The 27997-nt window shown below is 40.2% G+C and overlaps 1 protein-coding gene across 6 annotated transcripts; it reads right to left on the bottom strand.

Moving 5' to 3' along the window:
• Positions 1-469: 469 nt before the first annotated feature.
• TMEM100 (transmembrane protein 100) lies at positions 470-17002 on the bottom strand. 6 transcript variants are annotated; one of them, XM_042455368.1, is made up of 4 exons: positions 13648-15349; positions 13171-13551; positions 9107-9224; positions 470-3549 (listed from the first exon to the last, which is right to left on the bottom strand). In XM_042455368.1, exon 4 carries the CDS (start codon positions 3475-3477, stop codon positions 3073-3075), a length of 405 nt encoding a protein of 134 aa, XP_042311302.1. In that variant the 5' UTR covers positions 3478-3549; positions 9107-9224; positions 13171-13551; positions 13648-15349; the 3' UTR covers positions 470-3072. The 6 variants fall into 6 exon arrangements, with proteins under 6 accessions (XP_042311302.1, XP_042311301.1, XP_042311306.1 ...); XM_042455367.1 differs by having other exon boundaries at positions 13171-14754; positions 15298-15312; XM_042455372.1 differs by lacking the exons at positions 13171-13551; positions 13648-15349 and adding an exon at positions 16737-17002.
• Between the last annotated feature and the right edge of the window lie 10995 nt (positions 17003-27997).

Raw genomic sequence — 27997 nt, 5'->3', positions numbered from 1 at the left:
AAGCTACAGGAAAAGAGATTCCACCTCAACATTAGGAGGAACTTCCTGACAGTAAGGGCTGTTCAACAGTGGAACAAATTCCCCCGGAGTGTAGTGGAGTCTCCTTCCTTGGAGGTCTTTAAGCGGAGGCTGGATGGCCATCTGTTGGGGATGCTTTGATTTGGATTTCCTGCATGGCAGGGGGTTGGACTGGATGGCCCTTGCGGTCTCTTCCAACTCTATGATTCTATGATTAATATTATTCACATCCCCAACTTTTAAGTGCTGCTTTTGTGCTTCCTGTGCATTTTTTTGCTTCAAGCAGCTTCAGATTTGATTGACTGGCCACCTGAATTGTTGTCTCTGTACATTCATGGTTGTTATTCACAATCTGTAATTATTATTATTATTTTAAATAGTCTTAATGGGTTGTTTTTAATGTCAATAATCTTAAAAATTCATCTCAAGCAGAAGTTATGGGAATCAATAGTAAATCTGAAAAGTGCAAATTTTATTAAATTATGATTACACTCCCCAAATAGAACAACTCTCTGCAAAATTTCCTTTTTAAAGTGATTAGTGCATCAAAAAGTTTCTTGCGACACAATAAAGTCTACATCTTTATATGGACCTTATGTCTTAAAAATATTACCTGTAAAATCTATCCACAATTGTCCTTGATTTCAATGAATGACATACTTTCTTCCTTTTACAGAACAGGGATGAGGACTTCACAACCCTCAAAATGTCCTGGAATTATAGCTCTGAACTACCATAGCCAGCACAGCCAAGGGTAAGAGATCATGGGATCTGAAGTTAAATGCATCTGGAATGATGCACATACAGTCAGACCTTCTTATACATGTATTTTTTAATACACGGATTCAAGCATCCACAGTTTGAAAATGTTTTTAAAAAGTATATATTTCAAATATCAAACCTTGATGTTCCATTTTTTATAAAGGACACCATTTTGCTATGTCATTATATTTAATGGGACTAGAGCATACAGGGATTGTTATACCTGGGGGATACTGGAAACAAACCGCAGCATATAACAAGGGTCCACTGTATTTTCCACCCCTGCTATAGAATGATTCATGCATTAGATACCATACCAGTCTGAACACACCTGTTATTTAATTTTGGAAGGTAAGCAGGCTCTGGCTATGTCTGTGCATTTACCATCATATGAGCATACACCGTTCTTCTGCAATGGATCCAAAGCAAACAACTCTAGCTCAGAATTGAATTGATTTCATTTTCTAAAGCTCTAGCAGCAAGGGTTGTTTATTATTTCAAAATGAAGGGTACAATGTCTAAAAACCCAGATTTCAATATCAAAACCACCCCAAAGTGCTAAGTATGACAGCATTATAATAGTTACATTTATCAAAAGGAAAGGGGAGGCACATTTTGAGCTCTACACATACCTTGCAGTTGACTTTAGGCAAATAAGTACATAGAGCAATCTGTGTATAAGCAATAACAGCCCCAATAATAATAATAATAATAATAATAATAATAATAATAATAATAATGTGTTCAATATTACTTTTTTTTTTAAAAAAGTACCACAGATAATAGGAACATTATAGGAACAAAATCAAGAGCTGAGCTGATATCCATGTACTGGCTGATACAACTATCACAGTTTCTTTTAAAAAAAATAAAAATAAACAGTGCTATGTCAATCAAAGCCACATCTAGGCTTCTCGTCTTGAAAAAGAAACCAAACCAGCATCATGAAGCACTTAGTGAACATGACTTTGGAGTAGGCTCCTGACACTTTTTGGTGTGTTTGAATCATTCCCTTGATTTTCCTCACATTCTTCTCCAACACTGTCCAAGAATTTGATAATACTTTAGAACAGTGATACCTAACCTTCCTAATGCCGCGACCCTTTATTACAGTTCCGCATGTTGTGGTGACCCAAACCCAAAAAATTATTTTCGTTGCTACTTCATAACTGTAATTAAATAGGTGTTTTCCAGTGGTCTTAGGCGACCCCCATGAAGGGGTCATTCAACCCCCAAAGGGGTCCCGTCCCACAGGTTGGGAACCACTGCTTTAGAAGACAAAAAAAGTTTGGGGAGAGGATAGCATACCAACTTCTTCCTGTGTTGGAAGAGCAGTAGGGGAAATACAAGATTTCAAGGCTGCTTTCTCTAGCGATGGGAGGCAAGGAGGTTTTTTGATTTCCTTCTATATAAACCAAATGATCACACAATTAACATGTCATTGTAATAAACTGTTATTTTTAATTTCAGAAGATTGCCCCCTAAGCTGGATCTATATATTACACATGACATGTCACCTGTAACAAAAGACCAAAGGCCATTTTTCCTTAGGATAATTTGCAACAGAGAGACAGCTGGTGAGGGGAGTACTATACCCCTTCTTTGACCACTTCTTTTCAGTAGTGTACAGAATTCACCATCACAAGCTACTGAAATGGTAATTGTAAGACATAGAAGAGATCTCTCTCAATGACTCTTTGCCATGAAGAAAATGACCTATGTAAACTTCTCCCCAAGTTTTTTTTACAGAAGACAGGGGAAGAATGTTAAATGTAGCTATTTGTGACTTGCATGCATATTACTTCTACAGTTCTCCCACATGATAGTTTTACTGCACATTACCTTCTTTCTATGACCTAAAGTCAATCTTAAAAATGCTTGTTATCAGTTGGCCACTGCTATCTTTCACCATAATGTTTTGTTCATTTTCTGTGTAGGCACTCTCATGTGGAGATTTGGCCTCTCTTGCACTATAAACCACTGAATGGGGCTTGATTTTCTTGTAAGAGTGTGAAAACATCAACATTCAAACTTCGTAATGCTTACTGGGGTAAATGAAACAAGTAAAAATAATTTGTCAGAAAAAAATAAAATCCCAGAATATCAGAGCATCTTGAGAAGTTTTTGTGACAAAATAGATAGTGAAGACCCCTGAACTTTCCACAGGTTTTTAGCTCTCATTTATAATCCACTTCAGCCATTCTTCAATGACCCAGCAGCCCAACTGCAAATAAATAGATGCTTTTATCAAATAATCCTCTGCTCTTGCTTATTTCTTTTCACTTGCAGTTTTTAAGCAAAGAGGCTCCTCTGATTTGCCACTAGAGCTGTCTGGCTCTCACGCCTCTTTCCCTTCTTGTTCCGTTGTCTGATTTTCCAGCACAGTGCGCTCGAGGCCAACAAAAGGAGTCCCGATGACAATAAGAACAATCCAAGCACAGAGATAATGGATCCATGAGAGTTGAAGCTGTATGCCACAGCTGTGACCACCACTCCAGCAATGAGGATCACCACTCCAAATGGGACAGTGCAACGGTAACAGGAGAGTTCTGCTCCCCCCGTGGCGGCTGTCAGCTGGCATTCACTCACCAGTGGGACAGTGGTGACCCTGCAGTCATTGTTGTTGATTTTCTCCAGTGTCGCACACTGGGGACATTTGGAACCCCCCAAGATCTCTTTGATAGGCTCGTCTGTCATTTTGCAACCTTTAGATGGAGGTTTCTTAAGTCAATGAGGAGGCTAGACTGGATGTGGCTTCAGTTGCATCAACTGTGGAAAGAAGATGAATTCAAATGAACAGGCATTTCAGTGATCACTCTAGAATAATAGTTTTCAAACTTTTTACCCTTGTGCCCCCCCCTTACGCCTACATGCTCAACACTGTATATGAATAAAACTATTTTGTTTGTTCAATGTTCGGATTTTTGTTCACATATTCATGTGTATTTATATTTTAACATTTTATAATGAAGTAGCTTTCCTCCTTCCCCTTCACCTCCTTTCTACTTGACTTTCTATTCCCCTCCTGGACAGAAAAAGTTTGGGAAGAGGAGGAAGAAGGATCAGGGCCACCAAGCCTTGTGCCCCCCCTTGAGCAACTTATGTGCCCCCCGGGGGTCCCACCCCAAAGTTTCAGGCTTACTGATCTAGGAACAATAATTTGGGATAGCTGAGGAGGTGACCAAGTCCTACAGCGTGGGGAAAGGGGCAAGGTATCTTCCCACAATTAGGCAGTTATTGGGCTGGGCTGGCCTCAGGTAACTGAAGTAGGTGTACCCAAATTACAGTACGATATTAAAGCTCATCCTGTTCCCATACTTAGCTGTACAGTTTCAGATGTCCATGAAGGAGAGACAGGGGAAGCAAAAGAGAGAATTGAACTAGTGTTAAGTTGCGAGGGGATAAATCCATTTAAATTCATTTATGCCAGGACAGAGGTGTCCATATTCTATACAGGTCCCTCCCCAGTTTGTAACTGGCAACACTACAAAGGCCAAGGGAAAGGGAAGAGCAGAGCCATCATTAGGGGGTGCAAGGAGCACAGACTGCACTAAGGGAGGGGTAACACCACTCCTCCCCAAACATCTGCCTTTGGGCAGAAACAGGCTGTGTCCTTTAAAACACTGATGAATTGGTGTGAGGCTCAGTGGAAGGAGAAAGGAGAAGCCTCAGGTTTTAAAACATTTAAAATTTTAAAACTGTTTAATTTTTTTAAATTATTCTTTGAAATTTTTCTTTAAAAAATTACATCCTACAAATTTTCACTTTAACCACATGAAATTATGTGCATGTAAATACACTGAGGCTGTGTGTGTGTGAGTGTGTGATGTAATTTAAAGGTATAATTTTAATTTTGTAGTTGATTTTCTAGAGATAAACTTTCTGGTTCCTGTACCCCAGGTGAAAAATTGGTGGTTTATGGCCCACATGCAGTCAACCAAGACTCCTTGAATACTTCCCTGAAGCCCACATCTGTGAACAAAACTGTTTGGCCCCAAAAAGGGATAATAGCAACCCCCATCTGGATAACTGCTGATATAGAAACCACTGAAGTAACCACCTAAATATACATTCCGGAGAAAGCTATCACTCCAATACTCAGTCAATTTAAAAATATAGTTCTTTCTCTCATTCCAAAATGTTGTAAAGAAAGCCTTGCTTTTATATATACAGAACCTAGGTGTGAAACCCAGTTTGTTTAGCTAGAAAATATCCCATTTTGATGCATTTTTTTTAAAAAAAAATAAGGTTGTTATATTCCACATCCTTTTTGCACACTCAGATTTCTCATCAGCCTTTGTTCTCTGCCTGATGCATAATAAACAGCCCATCACTGTCTAAATCAGCAGATGTCACCAGTCAGTGGGGAATATATGCCAAATAAACAAGATCAAGTATTCATTTACAATTTCCTAGGGCATGGCAACAGTACTGGAACTTGCTTGACTTCGCTTACAAAGCATTCCTCCCTCCCTCCTGCCCTCCCACTCTTACCCCACAAACTCAGGCTCACTGCCTGCAAATATTAATTCTGATTGCAGATTCTCTGATGATGAATCAGAGGCCATCTGTAAAGATTACTGTTGGCTACCTTTTTAAGCTTACTCCCATTACAAGACACGTCTCTACAGTTTCTCTGTCTCAGTGCAAATATTTTAAGGCACTTTATTTTAAAAAACTGAAGAAGTAAACGTTTGTAGAGATCCTTGATGATGTGGCCCTTTTCAGTATTTTTAATTGCAGAGGAGAGAACAAACTAAATAATTTACGTTTTTGAATACAGTATCAGTTTATTCTAAGAAAAAAAGAAAGAAATCTGGCATTACATTTGAAGCCTCATGCATGTTTCCTTCAATTAAAAAGAAAAGCCCAACTAGTTCCAAGGTTCTCAAGAAAGTTTCTAACTGCTCAGTGTCTTCCAAGATTTTTAAGACTCTACTCCTTGAGACTAGATACATTTTTTGGCAAAATTCATTGTCCCCAGTGTCACTACCCCTATTTTTCATTATCCTAGTAGTGAGCATGAAGCAAGTTCTGTGCCTCTGTTGAAGTACTGAATCTGAATGTAGCAACCATCAGTGGGAATTTAAAATTATAGGCAACAGCATATATTATTTTAAAGAAATAGCTAGCTAGCTAGAAATATGAAGCTTTGCTTAGTTCACCCTTGAGCACAAAATTTTCCAAAGTCTTCTCCCTGCTAAGTGATATTACAAGAGTATCTTTACATTTTCCATTTATTTTTCATGTGTTTTATTTTGTTTTCCGAATTGTCATTTATATTAAATAGTGGCTGGGGCATAAATCTGTAGGGAGAGGAGGGATATAAATAAAATTTTATTGTTTATTATTATTATTGTTGTTGTTATTGTTGTTGTTATTGTTATTATTATTATTATTATTATTATTATTATTATTATTAAACAGTGTATTCTACACAAAACTAATTCTTTTTGGTGCAAAACACTGGCTTAAAAAAAATGGTTTTCACATGAACAAAAGTTTTGCAAAAAATGTTCCAAAATGATAATCAATCTCAAAGTGGTTAACTGTTTTTTTAAATTGGGTTGTTCCGACATGTGGAGGGAGACAGCCTGTCTTATCGAAGATGAGAATGTATGCAAGTATTCTTTACATATTCTGGGGCAACCACAGGGGTCCCAATCTGTTCCTTAGTATGGGGATCTGTGACCCCTAAACTGGACTGAATTTTTTAAGTCTTGCTGCAAGGTGTCTGTTTAAAATTATGCCTGCTTCGGTCCTAAGACTGTGTTCATACAACAGGTGATCATGATCCCATTCTATTACAGCCTACAACTGGACATTTTACTTCAGCCATAAACACACTTGGTATAAATATCATAGTTATATATCAATCATTTAAAAAAACCCTTCTCCTCAAGACTTTCTTCTTGGGTGTTGAGAAGAAGCTACAAAGTCTACAGAGTAGATCCACCATTTTCAGCTGCAAAAGGACAAAAAGATCTCCAATACATACCCTGCATACCTTTTAGCTTTTATCCAGGCATGACAGAGACATGGGGTAGCCATGCTGACAACATGCCATCTGGAACATAAAGCCTAACAAAAATGAGGCTATGAAAGCATCAATCTGCTGTATCTTTGTTATATCAACTAAATACTGTTTCCACTTCGCAGTCATGGTATGGAAGTAAATTTTCCGTGGGTTTATGCCATGCTTCTGCTGTTCATTACACTTGACTGATTGTGCAGACCCCACAATGCTTCAGCATAAATCTATCAAAAAATAGCTCCCACAGCAAAGGAATAAGCATAGGAAGCAGCTGCACAATGGACCTGATCAAGGGCAGACATTATTTCATATTACTTGCCACCTAATCATTACAACATACCATGATTTTTTTTATATTTTCTATGAAAGTGAAAACATGCACCTATACAGGTGACTGAACCATAGATGTTCCAACTAAATGCCTGATATCTGACCAATTCAAGCAGTTATATAAGGATGGGGAGTATGTGCTGCACTAGATGTTGTTGGACTGCAATTCCCATCATTGTTCATTAGCTATGGTGATTAGGGCCAATGGGACTTCTGCTCATAAAATTTTGCAGAGCTCTGTGCACATTAATGGTGCCAGATAAATAATACATTGTTCATGTATACAGTTCTCATGTATGCCTTCTGATCAATGAGATGCCAAGAAACCACCTTATAGCAGATATCCCAAGGAATTATTATCTGAAAACACACATTGTTCCCATGTAGCAGCTAGGCATGGCAGAGATTTGAACCTGGAACCTCCCTGTTCACAGTCTGAAACACTCTACCCACATATATGCTGTGAATGAATGAATCCTGTTCAGAGAAGCGTTCCCAGGCATTGCATAATTGTCACTTGCTATTTGATGTTCTTTTGTTGTCTGTTTTATTGAATCATTTCCTGTATTGCTATGTATTTTATATGTATTATTTTACTAGAAAGGCCCCTTCCCCACCACCACTCCCTTCTCCTTCTGTGTCGTGTCTTTTTAGATTGTAAGCCTGAGGGCAGGGAACCGTCCAATTAATAAGATTGTATGTACAGCTCTGTGTAAATTTACAGCGCTTTATAAATAAAGGTTAATAATAATAATAATAATAATAATAAGAAGAAGAAGAAGAAGAAGAAGAAGAAGAAGTTTATTACGGTCAAAGACCAGTATCAAATAGTACATTTAAAAGTGAAATAATACACACAATGAACAGCTTTGATTTAAACTAATAAAAAGATAAAAACCAAACAGTAGAATTTAAAATATTGCATTTCAACTATGGCTAAAAAAAATTTGATATTGAATATAGAACTGTTATGCTGTAACAGTGCAAGCCTATCAGTGTGTCCACTCGGAACTAAGCTTCATTGCATTCAAAGGAGGAATAGTCCCAAGAAAGTAAATATAGGAAATGAGCCTCATAATTTTTATGAAGACTGAGGGTGGTGGCAGTGGTAGTGGAGGACAAAGCACAAGAAGCAAACAAATGCTAGTCTTTCCTCCTGCTACATTAACCATTTTTTGTCTCTACTTTGGTGTAAGGGAAGGGCATGTGTAACTAGCCAGGGACCCTGCCTGTGCCTTTTAAACACTCCAAAGATGTAAGCAGAAAAGCAGCCCCTGTGGCTTTCTCCGTGATTCCTCCCCTGGACCTTTGTGTTTGCTGGGGAACAAAATGGTTCAACCTGGAGGGGTTTTTTGGGGTTTTTTTGGCTTACAGTGCTTGAGTTATTACAGTTGGCCCTTCTTAACAACAGATTCTGCATCCATGGCTTTAAAATACGGGGGGGGGGGGGGGGGAAAAATTAAAAAAAGCAAACCTTGATTTTGTCATTTTATATAAGGGACACTGTTTTAATGTGTTATTGTATATAATGAGACTCGAGCATCCACAGATTTTTGGTATCAACAGGGAGTCCTGGAACCAAGCCCCAGTGGATACCCAGGGCCCATTGTAAATGGTTTAATACAGCTTCCCACAATCTGTAGTTAGGAAAGCTGGGATTTTCATCCAAAATAACTGAAGGGGTCAAAGTTTAACTTACTAAAGAAAATAAAAGTAAAAGATATTTTGCATTGCTTGGAATGAACACTTTATGAATTAACAGTTTTGACACTAGCACTAAAAGTAAGAGCCTTCTTAGAAGACCCATGTTCATCTATCAACCAGAGAGAAATAGTTCTTTTGAAATGGTACCTGTTAACACTGTGGGAGACTCATTATTTAGAACCAAACTCCATCCCTATTGATATTTATGCACATTTTAATTAATGAATTAAAAATATATACAACCAAATCACAACCTACCTCATCAGTAGGAAATCCATCATCTTGCGCTTTAATGAGCAAAGAGGGCACCTCAAACCAATCAGTCAACAGCAAAAATGAACAACTCCAGTGAATCATGGAATACCATAGAGGTGACCTAGGAGGGGAGAATGGAAAGGAAATCAGAACCACTAAACAGTAAAGTTGTAAAAGCAAGAGGAACGTTCTGCATAAGAACGCACTTCTGTTTCACAATATGCACACTTCAGTTTTTATCTCTACCTGTTGAGGATATTTCATAAGAAAATATCACTTTCATAAGGGTCAAAGTGAGAATCAGGAACTAAAAGATGGCCAGAGAATGATACATATTCCAGGGCAGTCTGACATCACAACGTAAAAATCCAATTCTGCTAAGAATGGTGGAATGATCATCACAGCTCCAGTAGGTCCATCACTTGTGCTTTTTGATTTACTCCTTTCACCTCTCTTTATTCGCCATTAAGTATTCCACATAATTCTTTGAACTCATCTCATCAAAAGATGAAATGACACACACCAGGAATACAAGGTAGACAGGAAATGCAAGACATTTAACCATCCTCTCCCCAAGCATCTCCATAACAGGTCAAAATAACCCATTTGCATTCCACACTGTACAGAACAGGACAGCACTTGGATTCCACACCAATTCTCTCAACCATAAACTTCTAACATCTCCCCATGAAAATGTTTCTGCCTAAACTTGATTTTCTGCTTAGTATTATCCTTCTGGTGTCAGAGAGAATGGAAGCACTCACTCTGTTTAAGTGAGGGCTCCATTTCCATTTGATATGTTAAAAGCAACCAGATTTCTTCAGCACCTGCATTTAAACCAGCCAGAAGCCAGAGCGTCACTTTCCGTGACACATCCAAGCCAGGGAGAGCCAAAGTAATTGTCAACAGGAGCAACAGCTGTGAAACCGCCAGGCAGCCGGTTAACCTTCTGAACCAGCAAAAGATTTGTTACTAAGCTTACTCAACATTCCTTTGCAATGCATGTGGGGTTGGGAAGGATTGTTAGGGCCATTTCAACACTGCAACTGGTCATCTGTCCAGGGAAGAGTTTTGTTTTAATTGTAATCCCCTTATCCCCACCTGAATATGATTCCACACACTTTCTGAGAAGCCTGACCTGAACCATAATACCAGTTTGAGCTTATTCTGTCCTCTGGTCTTACACATCATCATCACCATCAGATTCCTCTGTCCTCCTTTTCCCACTATGTTCCATAATAAAACAACAAAGCCATTGCCTCTGGCAGCTTAAACAGCTGTAAAAGCAGCCCTGATCTGGGAATCTTCTTTTACTTTGAAGAGCAGTGCCTCATGACAGCTTCTTGTCCTGACACTGCAATTCACTGTTGCTGGGGCAGCTACAAGGCACAAGCTCCTGCACTCTACCCACTTTTGCAAGGTTACCCCATTCCCTTCAACATAAGTAGCTGCTTCATAGCTGAAGGAGTTCTGCAGGAGATCTTGGGTCCATTTCCCAAGCATTTGGGGGGAATGCCACTAAATACAGTGGGTCTTTGGCATCCACCAGGATTTGATTCCAGGATCCACCATGGATATTAAACTCCATGGATGTTCATTAAATATGATGGATAGTAAAATGGTGTCCCTTATATAAAAAGGCAAAATCAAGGTTTGCTTTATGGAATTTATTAATTTAAAAAAATATTTTCAAGCCATGGTTGCTTGAATCTATTGATATGAAGGGCCAACTGCACCCTAAAGGCTCCAGATCCCATCAGATCTTAGAAGATAAGCAGGGTCAGCGCCAGTTAGAACTTGGATGAGAGACTACCAACAAATACCAGGCACTGTAGGTTATATTTCAGAGGAAGGAACTGGCAAAACCATCTCTGAGGATTCCTTGCCTAAGAAAATCTATGACTTTCATAGGGTTGTCATAGCTTGACTGGCAACTTTGAAGGCATGCTCACATGCACGCACACACACACACACACATTTTCGAGGAGAGGGACTGTATGCAGAGCTATCTGATCTGCATGGTTATCTGTCCCTGGTGAAGTGCCTATTTAAAAGGAGAAGGGAGAAGATAATGCCGAAGCCCACCCAACAACCTGGAGCACCGTTGACTATCGGAGACGATTCTGGGTTTGATAGACAAAAAATCTGGCCCTGCAGGTTTGTAGAAGTTCCATGTAAACTGAAGCACAAACAAAATTGAGGACTGGGTATGTTAACTCGAGGATGATAGAGTAGACACTTATTTCAGAGTACTAAATTGGCATCTACAGAGAGCTGCTTATTAATATTCTTGTTATTGTTGTGTGCCTTCAAGTTATTTCCGACTTATGACGACCCTAAAGGTTTTCTTGGCAAGATTTGTTTGGAGGTGGTTTGGCATTGCCTTCCCCTGAGGCTGAGAGGATGTGACTTGTCCAAGATTTCACCCAGTGGGTTTCATGGCCAAACAGGGAATTGAACCCTGGTCTCAAGAGTCGTAGTCCAACACTCAAACCACTACACCACACTGGTTCTTATTAATATTACTTCCACATAAACCTGCTAAAAGCTGAGAGTATTACTCACCAAACTTCAACCAAAAAGCCTCGCAGTTACAGTAAGCCTTTGGTCAAATAAAAGTTAAAGAATCAAAGATGGGAACTACAGATAATTCTGGTTTCAAGATGCCATGCCTTATCAAACTTTCTAAGAGGATGAAGAATAAATATGGTGGCCTCCAGAGTTTGTCAGATTGCCACTGCCATTAGCTCTTGCTCGCACAGCCAGCGGTGAAAGACGATGGAAGTGTAATGAAATCTGGAAAACCCAAATTGCCCATGCCTAGTATTTGGAATATAGCTGTGTCCTCACTTAAGAAACCAGCTACATTCCTGACACATTCTTAAGGAATATTCAAATACTACTGCAGGATTTGATTTCTAGCTTCATAAACTGATTCCTGAATGAAGTGAACTTATGAGCAGTAAATTTTATGCCTGGCACACATGCACATGTATACTGCAACTTTGTGTCCTCACAACAAATGAGCAGCAGCTCAGAAAAGCTTGGCCCTGGTCAACCTGTATTTTACCACCAAGAGCAGGCATTTCTGCTCATGTGTGCCATTTAGGTTTAAATCCCTACTCAGCCATGCAATACATTAAGCTAACTACTTTGGGCCTGTCACTATCTTTCAGCTTAACCTATCGCATGGGCCTATTTTAAAGACAAAGCCTGCATCTGCACTGCAGAAATAATGCAGCTTGACACCATTTTAACTGCCATAGCTCAATGGAATCGTGAGATGTGTAGTTTGTGGTGGGACCAGAACTCTCTGACAGAAAAGGCTAAGTATTTCACAGAACTACAAATACCAGAATTCCATAGCATTGAGCCATGGCAGTTAAACTGGATTATTTCTGCAGCCAAAGTGATAGAGAGGAGGTATTGCTCAGAAAGGAACCATGCACACCATTCGAAGTGGAAAGGAGGAAGGGTGGGATTTTTAAAACATGTAAGAATAAATGTCTTGCAATATGGGGATAATAATAATAATTTCTTATCTGCCTTTCCCCATGGATCAAGGTGGGGAACAACAACAAATCAACAATGCAAACATCAGTTAAAACACATTAATTAAAACATGCAACAGTTTAAAAGGACAAATAAGACATTTTTGTATTTGACCATCAGCAATGTAATCTTCAGGCAGAGGTTCTTAATGCTGAGGGATCCATGGATGGGCTTCAGAGAGGTCTGTAAACCAGATGCAAAAAAAAGCAATCAAACAAAGCAAAGAAAAAGACTCTTTTTGATTGCTGGGGATATATAGCCATTACAGTGGAGTCCCAAGTAAGGCTAGGCAAAGAATCCTGCCTCACGCTCTTCAGTTATTGCTGGCAGTCAGACTTACTGTAGTAGGCAAGATGGACCAGTGGTATGACTTCAGTATGCATAAGGCAGTTTCCTATGCTCCCATGAAACCAAACAGCTTAAACACAAAGTATGGAAATGCAAATGGACCATTTCATCTCACCAAGCAATCCAGAATACCCCAGCATAAGAGTGACTACACACACGAAACTTACATGAAACTTTCTTGCTGATGTGTACCTTCAAGTCGTTTCCAACTTATGGCAACCCTATCAAGTTTCAGCAGAGAGGCTGTGCCATTGCCATCTTCTGGGAGAGAGGGTGACTTGCCCGAGGTCACTCAGTGGATTTACATAGCTCAGCTGGGATTTGAACCTTGGTCTCCAGAGTCGTAGTCCAATGCTCAAATCACTACACCATGGTGGCTCTCACATGCCCCCAAAGCTAAACTTTTACTCTAGTTGGGCCTAGAAGTGAATGGTCTCAGAGCAGGCACTGGTCTCTCACATTCCTTCCGCTAAGTCAGGGAAGGTGACAGGGCATATGTTTAGCCTGGAAAAGGTCCCAGCTTCAATCCTCACCATCTCTAGGTAGAGCTAGAAAAGAAACCAAAGTGAAACACAGGAGAGTGCCTATGCCAGTCAGTGTAGGTCATACTGAGCTAGATTCAGGTGGGAATCATGCAGACTTACACATGTTGCTCGGCTGCAGCTTCTATATGCCATATCCAGCAAAGCCAATAGAGTGAAATGCTGGAAGCTGTAGTCCAGAAGTATTTGGAAGTCTACGTAATTCCCATCCTGAGCTAGATGGTCAGGCTCAGGATATGGAAGATAAGAATAAATCAAACTTTCATTAACAAGTGGATTTCGCTGACATGTTTTGTAGTATTTGAAAGACGTACTAGACTTCCTTAACTAGAGATGAGAGAGGAAAATGTCCCTGGGTCTTTCATACTATACCATTATTACTATGGAATCCTGGGATTTGTAGTTTGGTGAGAGGCACAAGATAAATCTAAATGGCACTCTCCAAATTGCAAACTCTAGGATTCTATAGCATGTTGTCATGGCAGCTAAGGTGGAATCGTTGTGCTACAAGTGTGAAAGAGCCCCTAGTTAGGACACAGATCTTAATTACGTATGCTTGTCTATGCTGACTCTACTTTCAACTTCCACAATGAAAAAAAATATACTGTAGTCTTCAGCTCATTTCTAAATCTATCCAGTTTATTAATCTACTATTTTCTTGTTTTCTCTGACCTATCCTCAGATACTACACATTCAGTAACGTAAGTTATTGTATGTATACTGTGGTGAGCTATATTTTAAAAATCTTTTAATCTTTAAATGAATTAAACTGTAAATATGTTTTAAGGGTTTTTAATTGTTTACCCACATTTTTATAACACTGTTATTTAATTCTCTTTTAACTTCTCTAATCAATGTTTTAGCTGATACTGTTTTTTTAAACTATCTATCGTAACTCTCCTTGGATCCCGTTCTGAGAGAAAGGCAGGATATAAGTGCAATAAATAAATAAATATTCACAAGTGCTCTCCTATTATGCTTCATTTATCTGCCTGAACTAAACTACAAATCTCCCAAGCTCTTATGTATCTCGCACAATGTCTTTATGGTCCCAGAGCTATGAATAAAAGCAATAGAGGCTTAACATGTGCTATGACTCACCAGGACTCAGTTCCAAAACTTTGTTTTCAGGCTTTCAGTATTGAAGTAGTGAGTACAACAAGAGTGCCACTGAGCATATGGAGACTTAACAATGCTCTCCATAAGTAACTACAATAAGACAACGCAAAAGGGCTTTAAAAAGTGCATTGTGTGATTTCTGAACGTACTTCTGTCCTGGCCCTTCTTTAAAGACACTAGCTGTTGGCAGCAATACTGATAAGTCAAGGTTTGGAAACCCTTGCTGGCTGCAAAGTTTGTCAGCAGTGATAAAAGGCTAATCTTTAGCATGCTACTCTGCTGTAATCCCCCTTTGGGTTTAACTGAACTGACTTCCAAGTCAACATGTAGAGGCTTGCAGCCTTAATTCTCAATAAGAATAATATTATTTGCATACATGGGCATGGGAGGGAAGGACAGCAAATTGCTTGTCCACTGATCTCTCCATCCTGTCTGAATTAAAGATATAAAGTATATATCAACATAACTGAAGATGTTATATTCAAAGCAGACTGTTTGTAATGGGCACACAGAAGCCAACCCATCATAACCATCCCCATGGTCACATATGCTTATCTGTTATCAAGAGGCATGATCTTGTGTGCACATGACAAGGTAGAGGCGTTTTCTGCATCCTGAACACAAAACGTTCACCTGATGTCCTGTTGGACCGTTTTAGATTTGTAAGCCGCCTTGAGTCCCTGTACTGGGAGGAAGGCGGGATATAAATAAACATAAACATTAATAATAATAATAATAATAATAATAATGCTTTTCTCCCCCTCAAATTCTTCCCAGTTTTGAAATATCTATATGCAATATGTATGTACATATATGCACATATATGTACCTATATGTATTAGGTAAGAGTACAGAACCTGATGAAAACTAGCAAACAGGCTCGCCTTTCATCTTCAGAGCAGGAAAACACTATCAGAACACTATTAGAATCTACTTACAGTGTTTCTCAAAGCAACAGACACTTGGGTTAAAGAATAATCAATCAATCAATGGATCGATTGATTGCGAACAAGATTTCTGTGGGAATCCACCAGAAGTGGTGCCTTGCATTTGGCCATTTTTTCTGGAAGGAACAGGGATTTCTTAGAAGGGCCTCTCTGGACAATTACTGTCAGATCATTCCCTCGCGAAGTTAAGGAACAATATTTCCAACTGCAATAAAGGTTGCGGGCGTATGTGTGCAGTCCAAGGCTATACTGGTATATTAAGAAGCAAGCCGAGTGCAGTGCAGTGCAGTGGTTTGAGTGCCGGATTCTGGTGACCAGGGTTCAAATCCCTACTTAGCCCTAGAAACCCATCAGGGGACCTTGGGTGAGTCACACTCTCTCAGCCTCAGAGGGATGGCAATGGCAAACCCCGTCTGAAGAAACCTGCCATGATAGGGTTGCTTTAGGGTCGTCATAAATCAAAAATGACTTGGAGACCCCCAACAAGAAAACCCCTTTAAGTTCAACGGGACTTGCTCTTAAGGAAATCCACAGAGAGAACTGGAGCCCAGTGAAAAGGCTTTGGGAATCAAGCTAATTCATAAGCGGGGATTGAAGCACACAGACCTCTGTCTCAAATGCTCTGCTTTCATTTAGAAAACATCAATTGAAACATCAACATTTCCCTCCTCTTCCAAGGGTCAGAGTGCAGCTGATCGCAAAGGATCCTTTTAATGGAAAGGAATCAAAAAAGCTACAGCCTGGAAAATCAGGTAAATTTCCCAAAGGTGGGACAAGATCCCTGCGCACCTTCATTCCAAGGAGCCCTGGGAAGCAGAGAAGATTTGGTACTTAAAAATAAAAACAACAGCAATAATAACAATAACAATAATCTAAACCAGGCTTGTCTTTTGTGCTCAACTCCTAGGGGGAAAAAAAGACCCACTTTGAAAGTTGGGGTTGCCCTGTTCCCATTGAGCACAGCAGGCTCAAAGAGTCCACTTTGGGGACTTTGGATCAATTGCTCCCTGATCAAAGCTCCCTATTCCTGTCTTTTCTTTTTCTTCCTCTTTCTTTCTCTCTCCAAACCCCCGACCTTCCCTCTCCGGGAAGCTTCCCCTCAGCTCTCCTTCTCGCCTTGCTTACCTCTCCTGGTCCAGAATGGGACTGAACTGAGCAGACACTTGTTGGGAGAAGCAGAAGCAGAGACCAAGGGACCGTCTGCAAACTCCCCAGCCATTCAGCTGCCGGTCAGGGACCGTGGGCAATTTCGCCACGTCCAAAGGGCGTTGTCGTTTGTTGGGCATCAGAGCTTTGCTCTGGCATCACACACACTAGAGATCCACAAAAAGGCTACTCTTTGGGGAGAGATGTTTGAGGCCACTTTGCAGCTCATGAGAAATCCAGTTCCTTGGAAGAAATGAGTGTGCAGACTGCTACATATGTTGTTGTTGTTGTTGTTTGCGTCAAAGTCAAAATATTCTTTGTTGGATAAGTTGGATAAGTCTCTGGTCCAGACCATTTCAACATGGCCAAAGCAAGCAAATAATAAAATCCACCAGGACAAATGATCATCACAAAAAAGGTTGTTGTGGTGGTGGTGGTGGTGTGCCTTGAGGTGGTTTCAGGGTGACCAGAGGTCCTCCTTTTCCAGTATTTTACCATCTCTCCAGGAGGAATTCTAAAATGTCCTCCATGACTAAGAAGTGTGGGTTAATATTTACAGTAATGTTTTAGCTTTTATTTTCATAATAATAATATGATTTATTTATATTTTGGTTTTCCCTAGAGGAATCAAGGCGGATTACAACAGAAATGATGATAAAACAATGAACAATATTACAACAAAGAATAAAAATACAAAATACAAAGTCATACATTGCTCTTGAATGTGCTATGTTTTATGGCGCCCTTGCGGTTGTGACGTCTGGTCACCCAGAGCCTCAGAAGGAGCCGATGGCAAACAACAAATCTGGTCAAGGAAACTTTGTAATAGGTTCACCAGACTGGAGTTTATCACACAAAGGAGATCGGGAGTTTATCCTGTGAATATCCTGGGAAAGTGGTGTGTTTATGTGAAACGATTTCATACAACATCGCACAAAACCTGCCATTAAAGTGGTCACAAAGGAGCATTAACACACATCTTTTTACTTCCGGGATTTCAGTGACAATGCATTTCCAACATCACTTTATTTGTGCAATTGCCTGTGATAATTATTGGCACAATTACATGCCATATTTGCGGGATGCTTTAAATGTGCTTTAATTTCTCTTTAATGCCAAAGTTATCCCCAGTGTGATAAACTCACCACGTCAGGAACAATATGAAAGCACACAATGAAACATGCAAAGGGATGAGCTAGAGCGCTCATTTCTTGTCCAGGGCTCTGAGCAGCTTCCATGGGTCTTCTAAGCAGGTACAGAGCCAGATTTTCCTTAAGTGTGTGGGGTGGGGGCAGCATTTTTTTTCTGCCAAGAAACACCTTCCCTCAGACAATCTCTCCTGGCCCATGTACCTCAGGCTGGACAAGGCAGGGCCCAAAGGAGAAAGTGTCCACACCTTCCTCCCTCCTTCCCTCTTTCTTTCTGCTTCTCTGTTTTCTCCTCCTCTTTCCCGGTTAGTCTCAGAAAGAGGGCTGCTTACGTAAGTGTTGCATGGTGCTTGTACCCATGGCCTAGAATGCTGGAAGGAGGGAACAGATCTATTTCTCACTGATGAAGAATACCGCTTGCATATTTTCCCTTTTATCATCACTCCCTCTAATAGCAAACTCAGGTGGTGAGTGGTGACAGAAAGGGAGCCTAAAATAAGAGCGAGGTATCGGCAGGGCAAGGAGAAACATGGGTTTGGCAAAATTAAAAACAAAACCTGAAACAGAAAAAAAAAAATCTGATTGTCCCACAAAATGGCTCAGTGAGGACTGACCAGGCACTGTGGCCACAGAACGATGATGCAGACTGCAAAAAGAAAGACGGGAACATGGCTGAACAGGAACACTCCTGTTCGGTGGTGGTGAGGTTACACTTCACTGTGTATAGCATGTCCCACTTCCTAAGTAAATGGTTTAGAGCCCTGAGGGTTCTTCTTTATTTTTGTTTTCTTTCTTTTTAAATAAAAACCATGAGTAAAAGGAGGGAACTCTGAGGGGACCAGACACCTTCTCCTTCTCTCTGCCTTGGTACAAGTTTCTTCTCTTTGGTGACAGGTGAAATGGCACCTAACTCATGGCAATTAACAACTGCATGCAGAAACAATGAAACATCTTTAAAATACCATATAGATCATAGGGTCTAAACACTCTAAAGGCATCCTATCCTATCTGATCTTGGAAGCTAAGCAGGGTCAGAGCTGATTAGCACTTAGATGGGACACCACCAATGAACGGCAGGTACTTTCTGCTATATTTCAGAGGGGAGAACTGGCAAAACCACCTCTGAGTCTTCCTTGCCTAAGAAAACCCTTTGAAAGTCATGGGGTGACCATAAGTCCACAGGTGACTTGAAGGCATATACATACACAAAATCACAAGTCTAAAATATGAATGCAAAGAGATCTTGTAGCACCTTTGAGACTAACTGAAAGATCGTGGTAGCATAAGCTTCTGTAGTCCTAAGTCTGATTTTATTGTACTTTGCTTTATGGCAAACACAAATATCACTGGATATGCTTCCTGAATAAAAGCAGTAGCCAGTAGTAGTTTGGCATTCTCACAATCGAGCAGTGACACCAGAGATGCTTCAATCTGAGAAAGAACCACTTCCTCACAGCAACACATGTGAATTCTAATAGCACAGACACTCCTCATTTCAGCCATAATATCATCCTCTGAGGGAGGGTCCCATCTCCAAAGTGCAGCAGGTTTCTGAAGTTAATATCATGTTCTGTATGGCTTTTAGCTTGACAATAACAACAGTAATCTAAATACCATGGAAAGGAATTGGCCAGGTAGCAGGATTAGCTATGCAAATTAATGTTGTTGTTGTTGTTATCTGCCTTTGACGTGTCTTTGACACATGGCGAACCTGTGAATAAGACACCTCCTCCAAGACCCCTGTCCTCAACTGCTTGGCTCTGCTCAGATCCTGCAGGTTCTGGCCTACGACCTTCCTGACTGAGTCCAGCCACCTGGCTTGAGGTCTTCCTCTCTATCTACTACCTTCTTTCTTTCCCACCATTATTGCCTTTTCTTATAAGTTGTGCCTTCTCATGATGTGGACAACAGCCTCAATTTAGTCATCTAGGTTTCCAGAAGGAGTTCAGGTTTGATCTGAACTCCATTTGTCTTTATGGCAATCCATGGTATTCTCATCACTCTTCTCCAGCACATCTCCAGAGTTGATTTTCATTTTATCTCCTTTCTTCACTGTCCAGCTCTCACATCTGTACATGGTGATGGGGAATATCATGGCTTGTAAATGTAAGCTAATGACTGGTTTACAAGTTTAGGAAAAGGTGCCCTCTGGCTAGATGGACTCATTTGTGCCCCTTCTGTGCTCCTGGTAGTAAAGTGTAAAACATACCTTTGTGTACAAATATAGTTTTACTTTATGACCAGAAAATGAAGGAAAATGTCTTGGAAAGTGTAGGTATAGGAGAAAATAGCCAGTCCCCATTTTTGCTTCTCTTCCTCAAATTTTTGGTTGGATAGTATTCATTGAAAACAAAATACTAAGTGATGGGACATTTTATTCTCACTCAGGATGACAGTTCTTTTATTCTCACTCAGGATGACAGATGATAGCATTCATTGGAGACAAAATACTAAATGATGGGACATTTTATTCTCATTCAGGATGACAAGATTGTTTATTAGCTCATGGTAGAAGAAACTCAAGAGATTTTTTTTTAGTGTTGATCCAGTCAGTGGTGGCACTACCCACCCACTAACCAATTTGTCTGTGGCAATAATGGGGGGAGAATTCTAGAAAACTAAATAGGAGTAAACACTGTGGGCTTGGGGGTAGGACTTTGTGGTCCTCTGTGGCTGTATCTACACTGCAGAATTAATGTGGCTTGACAACTCATTAACTGCCATGGCTCAGTGCTACAGAATTCTGGGATCCGCAGTTTTGTGAGAGATTTAGCCTTCTCTGTCAGAGCGCTCTGGTGCCACCATAAACTATAAATGCCAGGATTCTATAGGATGAAGCCATGGCAGTTAAAGTAATATCCAAATTCATTAATTCTGCACTGTAGCAGTAGCCAGTGTGACTTGCAGACACTTTTATTTTCCAAAAATCCTGTAGGTAGATTTTTTACCTTGTAGCAATTTATTGTCACGCCCACAGGACTTGTCTGCTACACAACAAACTGCAGTCTCAAACTTACAAAGATCCGGGGTCAATTTGGGAAGACCTTTCTCCCTGTCCCTGCCTCTCTTTTTTTTTAAAAAAAAATCCAAGCTAAAACATCATGATAATGTTTGGTTCAGTTAAGAAGGTTCTTTCAGACAGGGCACCTTCATTGGGGCCCTTTAAAAGATGAGCTAGGGCTATATGAGAAATCCTCTCACAGTGCCTCTAGATTTTTTTTTTTGCTTCAATGAGAATGGTGGAGATTTTGAGACAACAGCCACTTTGCTGGTTTGGAGCCCCTGGCAATTACCTGACCTTGCTAAAATCTCAAGCTGACCCTACATATTATGTGGCTTCTGGACCAGCGAAGACTGATCAGCACTTTTGTGAAGGGTGCTTCTGTCAGCAGGGCGGGAGGGATCATGACTCCACAAAATGGATGACCAAATCCTTATAGCAACCAACTTGGAAAAGGGAAGTATTTGTTCTTCCACAAGCAGCATAGCAATGTTCAGAGTGGGAAACTAACAGCAGGGTCCAAGAGGCAGAATAAGGAGGTCTCTGTGTAAAAGCAGGGAGCAAGTCTTTAATTTCTCAAGACACTGTTTGCCAGATCTAATAAAGTCAGTGCCTGGATTTAATAAACTCCCTTTTCTTTTCTTTAAAAAGGAACTCTTTTCCTGGAGAACTGACTACTCCGAAAAGAGGGTGTAACTTTTCATAATTATGATTTGTTTTGAGTTTGTATGCCAAAAAGAAAAGACCTTTCAAACTCCAAATATGTTCTAATTATGCAGATGTAAAGAGAATGGAACCAACAAGCTGACACTGCATTGAAATGGTACTTTCGAATTCTTTTTAATGTTTTGCTTAATCTGTTTTTATGAAATTGAATCTTTTTGTTTTAAACAGTATGTCCAGGCTTTTTTCCACAGCAGTTTCACACACAGTAGAAAGCCCCAGAGAAGGAATCAAACTGCCACTCTAGTTATGGCAAAAGCAGAGTCCCTGCAGATACTGCTAGTTAGTGCAAATCAATACCAACATCTCAATCCCAGATTTCACTTCTTTCACTGTTCTTACTCCATTGGTGCCCCATAGTCTATGAGCTCCACACCAGAGGTCATCATAGTGTACATAATTGAAAAATTGTCACCTATTTATATCCTTACTCTCAAAGTGAGAAAAAAAATAAGAAGTTTCTTCCCTCAGATGCAGGTATTCCTGCACAAGTTGGGTAGGGAAAGAAATTGGAACTGACTGACTTGAAAGGTGATCAGACATCCCCTTCCCACACACACATCTGTGGTTTCACAGGTTCTATTAAGGATAAATTTTTAATAATAAATCCTGAGTAGTATTTTACTCCTGGAGTAAAGCTATACAGAAGAGCACTAAAGTTAGAATTGTTCAGTCCATTTATTCCTCATTACCATGTATGAATATGAGAGCTGGACAGAGAAGGAAGCTAATAGAAAGCAAATCATTTGAGATGTGGTGCTGGAAAAGAGTGCTGAGGATACCATGGATAGTCAAAAAGATGTGGCCACATTTAGTCCCAGAGCAGGCACTGGTCTCTCACATTCCTGCCACTAAGTCAGGGAAGGTGACAGAGCACATGCTTAGCCTGGAAAAGGTCCCAGGTTCAATCCTCACCATCAATCAAGACAATCAAATGCATCCATGAACAAACCAAACATGAACTCTCTGAAAGTTAGGAGGATCATACTGAGGCTGTTGTACTTTGGCCCCATAATGAGAAGGCTTGAATCACTGGAAAACATAATAATGCTGGGAAGGATGCAGAGAAGTAGAAAAAGAGGAAGACCGCATGCCAGATGGACAGACTCAATCAGGAAGGTCACAGGCCTGAATCTACAGGACCTAAGCAAAGATGTTGACAATAGGAGGTCTTGGAGATGTCTCACCCATAGGGTCACTATGAGTTAGGATCAGCTTGAGGGCAGTTAACAAGTATTTTAATGTCTTTATTTGTACTTTGCCAAGAAACCTTTTTGAAAATATGAAGGTAGGATATACCACACTAGAGCAGTTCGATCTGATCTGAGCACATACAGTGACAAATTATGAGGCACCTTGTAGGTCTTTATGTTAAATGTTTTGGAAAAGGCTATGGCTGGGTGGAACCAGAGCTTAGAAAAGATTATTGGATTTATTGTCCCCCCACAAAGTAACCTAGCTCTGGCTGAAACATTAAACGACTGCATTCATACTGCAGCACTTAGATTGTGTTCCCAACTGTACTATATTATTATATACAGTACTCTGTAAGTATTTAGGTGACCAATACAAGGAGAAACCATGTTCCTTCCAGTAACAACCAGAGAAATTTTCTGCTTCCCAGAAAGTTCTGGTAAAGTTTTAAGGAATTACTGGTGCATGTGCACAAAAGAAAGACCAGCAGAAATATTTAATTTCAGTATTGGTTCCATGCATTTAATAGGTATACATTTTCAAATGTATGTGGTAGAGGATGCTGCATGACTGAAGATTTTGGAGTATACCTCCATATCTGTATCAGAATCCTATTTAATTACAAATCAGTCTGTTTTCACTGTTTCAGTAACCAATTAGTATGAATGTTTGTTCACGAAATTAATGCATCACAACATTCTGGTAATCCAAGTTTCCACACTAGTCAACGTGCCAATTTCATCATAAAAAGTACAGAATGATAGAATCATTGAGTTGGGAGAGACCACAAGGGCCATCCAGTCCAACCCCGTCATGCAGGAATGCACAATCAAAGCATCCCTGACAGATGGCCATCCAGCTTGTTTTAAAAAGTCCAAAGAGACTCCACCACACTTTGAGGCAGCATGTTCCCTTCAAACAGCTGTTACTGTCAGCAAATTCTTCCTAATGTATAAGGCTGAATCTTTTTTTCTCCTGTAGTTTAAATCCATTGTTCCATGTCCTACTCTCTGGAGCAGCAGAAAACAAGCTTGCTCCATCTTCAATGACATCCTTTCCAATATTTAAACAAGGCTATCATGTCACCTCTTAACATTCTCTTCCACGGGCAAGCTTGCTCTTCCTTAATGCTCTTGTTGAAATTTATTTTGTTAGTTTTAGCCCAGTTTTCTAATCCGTTAAGGTTATTTTGAAATCTGATATTGTCCTCTGCCCTCCTAAATTGGTGTCATCTGCAAATTTGATAAGCTAGCCTTGTGTTCTACCATCCAAGTCACTGATAAAGATGTTGAATAGCACTGGTCCCAGGACAAGACCCTGTGGCATTCCCACTAATCGGTACTCTTCAGGATGAAAAGGAGCCACTATGGGTTCAGTCAACCAACCACAAATCCACCCAACAATAGCAGTTAGTGCACATTTAACTAACTTGTATTCAAGAATATCATGGAAAACCTGTCAAAGGCTTCTCCACCCCCACCCCCACCCTGAAGATGGGGACAACATTTGCCCTCCTCCAGTCTGCTGGGACTTCTCCTGTTCTCCAGGAATTTTCAAAGATTATTGCCAGTGGTATTGAGAATATTTCTTCCCATTTTTTTCATACCTCAGGATAGAGTTCATCTGTACCTGGACACATGAATTTATTTAGAACAGCCAGATATTCTTGTACTACATTTTAACCTATTCTGCATTTTTCCTATTGCATCATCTGCTCCATTTTTCCCAGGTTGAGAAGTTTTACTTTTGGGAGAAGACTGAGGCAAAGGTCGTTGAGTAGTGTTTTTTCTCTGTCCCGTTAGCATTTTGTCATCTTCATGCAGTCACCCTACCATTTCCTTGTTCCTCCTTTTTCTACAGAAATAACCAAAAAAGCCCTTTTCAAAATTGTTTTTAACCTCTCTAGGAACTCTGAGCTGGTTCTCTGCTTTAGCATTTTTTAACTTTCTCCCTACACAAGCTGGTTATTTGTTTAAATTCCTCTTTGGTGATTTTCTCCCATTTTCCATTTCTTTTGCATATTGCCTTTGAGTCTTAGTTCAGTTGAAAGTTCTTTAGTTATCATAGGGCCTGAACAGACAGGCCAAAATAAAGCTGCTTCGGGTCACTTTGGAGGTATGCTGTTTAAATGATGCATGTGTCCTTAGAGTCTGAAAGCTGTGCCAAAGCCATGCTCCAGTCTTAAGAACTGGAGCACAGCTTTGGTGGAGCTTTTGGCCTCTTAAGACGCACATGTCATTTAAATAGCATACCTCCAACGTGATCCGAAGCAGCCTGTTTGGGTCCTTAGTTTCTTTAGACATCTCCCATTTTTCATCCTTGTTGGAACTGGTTGAAATTATGTCTTCAATATTCCACTTTTAAGAAACTCTCACCCATCATTAATTATCCTTTCCTTTAGTATTCCTGACCACAGGAATCACATCCAGTATTGAAATCAGCTTTCTTAAAGTCTAGAATGCACGTCTGACTATGCTTGGCTTCACTTCTGCTGAATAATAAACTCATGGAGAACATGGTCACTCCCGCCTAAGGATCCTGCCACTTGCACCCCATTGTTGGTTAGGATCACATCTAAAATAGCTGATTCCCTTGTTGCCTCTTCCATCTTCTGGACAATTAAACTGTCTGCAAGGGATGTGAGAAATTTGTTGGACCTTATACTCTTGGCAGAGTTTGACTTCCAACTAATATCAAGATAGCCGAAATCTGCCAGTACTACTACATTCTCAGTCTGGCTTTGAGGTCTGTAGCAGATCCCCACAATGACATCATTGTTATACCAAACAGGACTAGTGTTATATGTCAGTTATGTTTACACCTGTGAAGAGATACATGACTTAAATCCTGGAAGCCACACATCAAGAGCATCTGGATAAAAATGAAGTGTGGCTTCCAGGATTTAAGTCATGTATCTCTTCACAGGTGTAAACATAACTGACATATAACACTAGTCCTGTTTGGTTTATTTCTTTGACATAGGCATACCCCTCTATTACTACATTCCAGTCATGAGACTCATCTAATCAGATTTCAGTTATGCCTATTATATCGTATTTGCTTTTCTGATGTCCAAAACACACGGCAGAAATAATCCAGTTTGAGAACACATTAACTGCCCTGGCTCAATGCTAAGGAATTCTGGGAACTATAGCTTTGTGAGATTTATTGGAATTGGAATTTATGGACAAAGTGGGAATTCCAATTCACCCAAAAGCTGTTGAGTACAGAGAACAAGATGGTGGCATTCAATTCTTAATTTTAATCAGTATGCAGTTAAACAGCCAATGTAGTGTAGTGGTTTGGGTGTTGCCCTAGCATTCTGGAGAACAGGGTTCAAATCCTCACTTGGCCATGGAAATCCACTGGGTGATCTTGGGCAATCACACTCACTCAGTGTCTTGCCAAGAAAACTTCACGACAGGTTTGCCTTAGGGTTGTCATAAATCACAGCTTTAAGGCACACAATAATAACAATGTGGTTCAATTTTGTTACACATAAGGAATAAAAATGAATGGTGGATATGGGAGTGGGTTGTGAAAAATCTTCCAGCAATGAGAGAAAAGGCACTCCTGAAATTATCATGGACACTTTCTTCTGTATTGGATTGCTCTGTCTGGAAATCACTTTTTTAAAAAAAGCCCTGAGGCTAATACATAGGTCAAACAATGCCCAAACATAGCGTGAAAGAAAGCACTCAACATACTTTTTTCCTTTTAAAAAATCTTCCGCAACATGTATTATTTTTATTTATGTAAGATCCTTAGCTTTCAAAAATAGGTAATGTGACTAACGCCCCTGGTTTAAATTAAACTAGACCTCATCTCCTGCAGTAGTAACAGGCAGCTGCGTTATGTTCAGTGGCATTCTAATTTGATTACATTTTGGAGGAAAAAAGATGAAAAATTAATGAAATCAGAATATGCCACTGAAGAAAAGCAGATATCATCTGTCTTCCCCCACCTGTTTTAATGGTAGTAGTTGAAGTCTAGTTTTAATTTAATTGGGTTCTCAACCCTCCACTGTTTTGTGCTTACACTAGCACCTCTCCTCCACGCGGGTTTAACTTGGGGTATCATGGCCTGAAGAAGATTAAGGAGGAAAGTGCCAAAGTAGGCTTACTACTGAGCGTTAAGAAAAGAAAAATGACTGTGGAAGAGCTGCAAGAATTCATCCTAGATAACCACTCAGAGTTCCCATACCTTTGATCAAAAATTGATCAGAATGCACACAGCAATCAAGCTATCAGGAGACTAGGACTGGGAAGGGAAGCTATGAAAGAACTGGACAAGATCCTAAAGTGTAAAGATGCAACTTGGAGCAATAACGTTTTAACTTTTGTATATTTTTATATGATTTTATATAATATGTAGATTTTAATTGTTCTGAATTTTACTGAAGTTTTAGTTTGTGAGCCTCCTTGAGTCCCTACGGGGAGAAAGGCAGCATACAAATGAAATAAATAAAACCAAAGTAAGGATAGTCCAAGCCATTGTATTCCCCATCACCATGTACAGATACGAGAACTGGAGAGTGAAAAAAGCTGACAGGAAGAAAATCAACTCATTTGGGATGTGGTGCTTGAGAAGAGTGATGAGGATGCTATGGATGGCAAGTCAAATAAATGAGTCCTTGAACAGGCCTGAACTCTCCATCAGAGCCAGGATTATTAAACTTTTTGGTGGAAGAGATCTTAGGGGTCATTCTGAAAGGATTCCCTACCACCCAAAAAGTTTATATTATTTTCTTCTATTTGATCAGATCATCAGAAACATCTAAAAAGTAACTAAAAAGAAACATAAGGGGCTGTACAGGCAGCCCCCTAAGAGGCAGCAGAATGCTGCCCCTTTCCTTGCTGGATTGTGGCCACAGCAACATCAAGCCATAGTCCCTATCTGTCCTTTCCATGGCGCAAAAAAGAGATGCAAAAAGCAGCTCCTTTTTGCACTGCTGAAAGTGCGCCCTAGCCTGGCCTGGAAAGACTAAGAGCCCTCCCCCCGACCACCATCTTGAGGGGGAGAGACGAGGCCTGGCCTGGAAAGACTAAGAGCCCTCCCTCCGACCACCATCTTGAGGGGGAGAGACGAGGCCTGGCCTGGAAAGACTAAGAGCCCTCCCCCCGACCACCATCTTGAGGGGGAGAGATGAGGCCTGGCCTGGAAAGACTAAGAGC

This window comes from Sceloporus undulatus, chromosome 2, assembly GCF_019175285.1.
Source record: "Sceloporus undulatus isolate JIND9_A2432 ecotype Alabama chromosome 2, SceUnd_v1.1, whole genome shotgun sequence".
Classification (NCBI taxonomy): Eukaryota; Metazoa; Chordata; class Lepidosauria; order Squamata; family Phrynosomatidae; genus Sceloporus; species Sceloporus undulatus.
This window is presented reverse-complemented; position numbering and strand designations above follow the sequence as displayed.